General features: G+C 38.5%; 1 protein-coding gene across 1 annotated transcript in view; it reads left to right on the top strand.

Moving 5' to 3' along the window:
* Positions 1–6000, top strand: part of trappc9 (trafficking protein particle complex subunit 9) — a 213192-nt gene that overhangs the window by 94600 nt on the left and 112592 nt on the right. The window contains exon 16 of the mRNA XM_084130741.1: positions 4034–4186. Within this exon, the coding sequence (XP_083986867.1) occupies positions 4034–4186 (153 nt within the window). The remainder of the gene's footprint in view (positions 1–4033; positions 4187–6000) is intronic.

Consider the following 6000-nt stretch of genomic DNA (forward strand, 5'->3'; position numbering starts at 1 on the left):
TATTATCCTAAATTAGATGCACCTGTTTGAGGTCGTTAGCTGCATAAATACACCTGTCCACCCCATACAATCAGTAAGAATCCAACTACTAACATGGCCAAGACCAAAGAGCTGTCCAAAGACACTAGAGACAAAATTGTACACCTCCACAAGGCTGGAAAGGGCTACGGGGAAATTGCCAAGCAGCTTGGTGAAAAAAGGTCCACTGTTGGAGCAATCATTAGAAAATGGAAGAAGCTAAACATGACTGTCAATCTCCCTCGGACTGGGGCTCCATGCAAGATCTCACCTCGTGGGGTCTCAATGATCCTAAGAAAGGTGAGAAATCAGCCCAGAACTACACGGGAGGAGCTGGTCAATGACCTGAAAAGAGATGGGACCACCGTTTCCAAGGTTACTGTTGGTAATACACTAAGACGTCATGGTTTGAAATCATGCATGGCACGGAAGGTTCCCCTGCTTAAACCAGCACATGTCAAGGCCCGTTTGCCAATGACCATTTGGATGATACAGAGGAGTCATGGGAGAAAGTCATGTGGTCAGATGAGACCAAAATAGAACTTTTTGGTCATAATTCCACTAAACGTGTTTGGAGGAAGAAGAATGATGAGTACCATCCCAAGAACACCATCCCTACTGTGAAGCATGGGGGTGGTAGCATCATGCTTTGGGGGTGTTTTTCTGCACATGGGACAGGGCGACTGCACTGTATTAAGGAGAGGATGACCGGGGCCATGTATTGCGAGATTTTGGGGAACAACCTCCTTCCCTCAGTTAGAGCATTGAAGATGGGTCGAGGCTGGGTCTTCCAACATGACAATGACCCGAAGCACACAGCCAGGATAACCAAGGAGTGGCTCTGTAAGAAGCATATCAAGGTTCTGGCGTGGCCTAGCCAGTCTCCAGACCTAAACCCAATAGAGAATCTTTGGAGGGAGCTCAAACTCTGTGTTTCTCAGCGACAGCCCAGAAACCTGACTGATCTAGAGAAGATCTGTGTGGAGGAGTGGGCCAAAATCCCTCCTGCAGTGTGTGCAAACCTGGTGAAAAACTACAGGAAACGTTTGACCTCTGTAATTGCAAACAAAGGCTACTGTACCAAATATTAACATTGATTTTCTCAGGTGTTCAAATACTTATTTGCAGCTGTATCATACAAATAAATAGTTAAAAAATCATACATTATGATTTCTGGATTTTTTTTTTAGATTATGTCTCTCACAGTGGACATGCACCTACGATGACAATTTCAGACCCCTCCATGATTTCCAAGTGGGAGAACTTGCAAAATAGCAGGGTGTTCAAATGCTTATTTTCCTAACTGTATATGTTTTCAGAGATATGTAAGATAAGCTGTGGTTGGTTGTTCTACATGTCAATCACACAATCTCCTCCTAAATGGGCGGTTCTTGGTCGTGTCATATTAAAAGTCAAGGGTCAGTAGACCCTTTTGTGACTAGAATCAAGGCTTTGTGTTTGTAGACCTGAGGTTGGAGTTATTATGGATCAGTTCTTCCACCGCTCATAGACACTAGAGTGTAACTTTCAGTCTGTTTATGCTAAAACACACATCTGGTTTGTTAGCGTTCGCTCTGACCTGGTCAAACCCTTCATCAGGCCTCAGACAAAGTCAGTGTCAGTGCGTTGATTCTGAAGTGTTTTCCCGTTGGATCTCTGATGACCGCCATTGTAATGTAGCCCCTAATTCATGCGTTTTTGGGTCTTTGATGTATCAAAGCTTTGATTCATAAGGATCATGTGTCTGTAGGGCAGACACCTCATTTAAACGCTCACAGACGTGTTGTGCAGCAGTAATTTGACTTCGTTATTTGGCCTCTGTCTATTATTCATCCACAGTGAGGTTTGGGAGCTCTTAGCATCTGATTAAAGCTTTGAATAGGCGCTTCGTGTGTCTTCACACACACACACCGGGAGACGATGAGAAGAACAGAGAGAGCGAGTCTGTGAGATTCTTGTTACGCACCAGGATCAAACTCTTGATTGTGCTTCTCCTTAGGAAGCAAGTTTAGGAAAAACATTGAAAACAAGTAAACAGAACCTGAACAAAATAGTACAGTGGCAGTACAGGCATTGAATGATTCATATAGTCATGCATTGTTATTGACACTGTACTTTAGTGAATACCATGGTACTCCACTGTACATGTCCGAAAACATTAGCCTGGTAATCCAGACCTAAATCTGAAAGATTAATGGTCTGGCGTCGACTAATGAAAATCGGCCAGCTCGAGGGGCGGCACCAAGCATGCATTTGAAAATCTCACTGCACGCAATTGGATAACACTACGACCAATCACAACAAGCCCCATACGCTTAGCTACCAGCGGAGCTAACTGGGAGATTAGACTCTTGCCGTATCCGGTCGGCAAAAACGCCCTTCTTGCAAAGGAACGATTCGAGCGGCATCTTCTGTTCCTCTTTTAGATAAAAAGCCAAGTCTAACTCGTCCATTGTAGCGGCCAAAGCCGTTTCAAACAACTGGTGTTCATCCATAGCCATCTTGCAATGTTTACTAATGACTAATTTAGCTCGCCTCTGGCCCGCCTATATCAGATAACCCGATGTGATTGGTGCAGCTCAGATCGAGGGGCATATTTAATGAGCATCATTACTCGACGCCAGAGTAACTCGCTGAGCAAATTCAACTTGTGCTCTCGCGAGAACTCTGGATTTCCAGGGTACGAAAACATAGGAGTAGGATTTTTTTTTATCCGACTCATCCAAATGCCTGCAGGGGATTTATTCACATTTTCTCACCTCATCTGAGTTTTTTTTTTTTTTTTTCTGCCTTAATATTTATTTTATTTAATTTGTTTATTTTATTTTATTTTATTTTATTTTAGTTCCTTTTTTTATGCTGTTTAGTGTAGTTTTAATATTATTTTATTTTCATTTAAAAAATATCTAAGTTTAATTTGATTTTATTTGTTAATTTTTAATGTAATTGATATTTTTTAATATGAAATGTTTATTTTAATATTAATTTATTTTGTATTTGTTTATAAGGTCAGTATTTGGATTTTTAGTGAGAGTTTGGAGTTGCTACTACATTAGACACTGTAAGGTATAACATATTAGAAACTATTCGCCAGGTGCAGAGAATGAGTTTCTCTCGGTCCAGATGTTCGGTGTTAACCACAACATATCTGACCTCAGAGCTTTTATTTTCCTAATGTTATTTGAAGTATTTTTCAGAGATATTTTGTAATGGATTTCTCCTCCAAAGCTTGCATCACCAACAGTTTATACTAAATATGTAGTTTCCCAGGGTCATTAAAAATAAAAATAAAAATCTTGACTCCCATAACAGAGAATTTTAGAGATTTTTAGAGAACTGAATAGATTCTCATACTTCAATAGGGGGTCTGTGGCTGTACTGCAGGGGCTCCATTCATTAATTCATCTTAATTTTGTGTGGAAAAATAAGAATTGGCTTAAACTAAAATATTACATTAATATGCAAATCTTTTTTTAAGTGCATGCTATGCCTTTGTAGATGTTGTTGGTTACATGCTACTTTTGTAGAGCTTGTCGAGACATTTAGAGCTTGGATGACTGGTTTACTCTCTTTGTGCAGCTGTAGACAAATGGATATGCAACAAATTAAGAATAAGTAATGTGAATTTCATGTTTTTGTGTCAGAATCTATTTCTGAAAATATATTATACAGTACATGACATAATTAATTTAAAACTATTTTTATATTTAAACATAATTTACAGAACATTAAAAACAAAGATTTATTTTAGCTGTTTCAAAATACACCACTTCTATCATGTTTTATATTTGTTTTATTAAATTAAATTAAAAGTCTTGCAACAGAAGAAAAAAATATAATAAATAACTTGAAAAATATAAATATAACATAATAATAATACTATCCATTTTAGTACTTGTTTATTTCTTATTTCTTAAACTGGAGTTCTTCATTTTTTTTCATTATTTAAAAGAATTCCTGTTTGTCCCTGACCAAAGTGCTGTAAACAAATATGTCCCCTTGTTCTGCATTACAGAGAAGCTGTTTGGTGAGTTTGTGAGCTGGGACCTGCAGGACGCCCTGTCCCACCTGCCTCTGAAATCCGGTCAGTCTGTCTCCATCCTTGTCAACATATCCACCAAACTGGACTTTTCTGGTCAGGAGAACCTGTTACACGACCTGAACGACGGTAAACATCCACACCAACACATCGCAAAAACAACATCATTTGGGTCCGTTCTGGTTTGTCCCGTCCAATTTGCGCTCAATTTCATGCGAGTGCATCACCAGAGCCATCACACTATAATCAAGATGGGCCTGATTGCTCTCTGATAGAAGAAAGGCAGAATTCACTTTGCCCTGTTATGGGAGGTCAGATCCAAGGGATGTGATTTGAAATGGTGTCTGTACCACCTCATTTCACATTCAACAGAGACATTGCTTAAGCTGCCGTCTCTCTTCTGTATTACACACTCCGTCCCCTCTGCCCTCTCTAGTTCCTCTCTAGATTCATATCTGTTTCCTCTTCACATCTTGTTCCTTTTGGCAGTTTCCTGGCTATATTACACTTATACATTCCTCCTTTTTTGCATCACCTCTCAGTTTAATACACCTCTCATGCTCGTTGAAGGAGAGGAAGGACAAATCACCATTATCTGAGATGTTTCTCCTTGACAGCACTGAGATGAAATGGAGAGCAAATTTGCTTACTGTCATATCATACTTTTTTTCTTCAGTAGACCTGCCACTACCATTTTTATTGAGCGAAATTAATACTTTTATTCAACATGGTTAACAACATCAAATGGATCAAACGTGACAGTAAAAACATTTACAATGTTGCGAAAGATTTCTGTTTCAAATACATGCTGTTCTTTTGAACTTTCTATTCATTAAATAACCCTGAAAATATGTATAAATTTCCACAAAATGTTTTCAACATTGATGATAATCAGAAATGTTTCTTGAGCAGCAAATCATCATATTTCTGAAGGATCATGTGACACTGAAGTCTGGAGTAATGATGCTGAAAATTCAGCTTTGCCTCACAGGAATAAATTACATTTTAAAACATATTCAAATAGAAAACAGTTATTTTAACAGGGTTCCCATGGGTCCTTGAAATCCTTGAAAGTTTGTGAATATGAAAAAAAAAATTCAAGGCCCTGGACAGTTTTTGAAAATAAACGCGCATAGATACAGGTCCTTGAAAGTGCTTGAATTTATTTTGTGCAAGAAGTTTTCTAGAAAAAAAATTCCATATTATTCCCTCCGGTCCGCTAATGTGTTATTTCGTCAACACTTTGTGGCCTATGCATATTAGCTCGCTTGATTTACCTTAGTTACCTGCATTTACGCATTACGTTAAGTGTTTCCCGTGAGGTACGTTGTGTTGTACATTGACATGGCGTTCACGTGCGCAAAACTGTAACAATGTATCTTAAAAGGTAACACGATGTAACCTTGCTCTCACTTGAAATCTGTCCCCACATTAAGTCCTTGAATTTGAGGGTATTGGACCTGGAAAGTCCTTGAATTTGAAGTTAACCAAGGTGTGGGAACCCTGTTTTAAATTGTAATGATTTTTTCACAATATTACTGTATATTATATTATGCATAAGAGACAAAAACAGTAAAACATCTTTTTTGGAGTAAATGGTCTTGAAGGGGGAAAAAAAGTTGAACTTCTATCTCAAAAGATGAAGTGAAATTCTCAAGATGACATCAAACATTGCACATCCAATTCTTTCAAGATCAAATGATCTGAGCTGCTATCCACGTCAGTTTTATAGCTTTTTATTCTTACTGCATGTCAACAGCATTTTTAAGGATTTTTAGAATAAACATTTGAGAGAAAGTTTATAAGCCATGCATTTGCAACCTCTTCTGAGCTCCTTAAGATCAAGCTCTGAGAATTGGAAATGTCCTCTAGGTCCTCTTTGTCTGATTGTATGCACATGTTAATATGAACGAGACATGAGGAGAGCAGACTGTAGCAGACGA

The sequence above is a fragment of the Abramis brama genome (genome assembly GCF_963993115.1).
Source record: "Abramis brama genome assembly, chromosome: 12".
Classification (NCBI taxonomy): Eukaryota; Metazoa; Chordata; class Actinopteri; order Cypriniformes; family Leuciscidae; genus Abramis; species Abramis brama.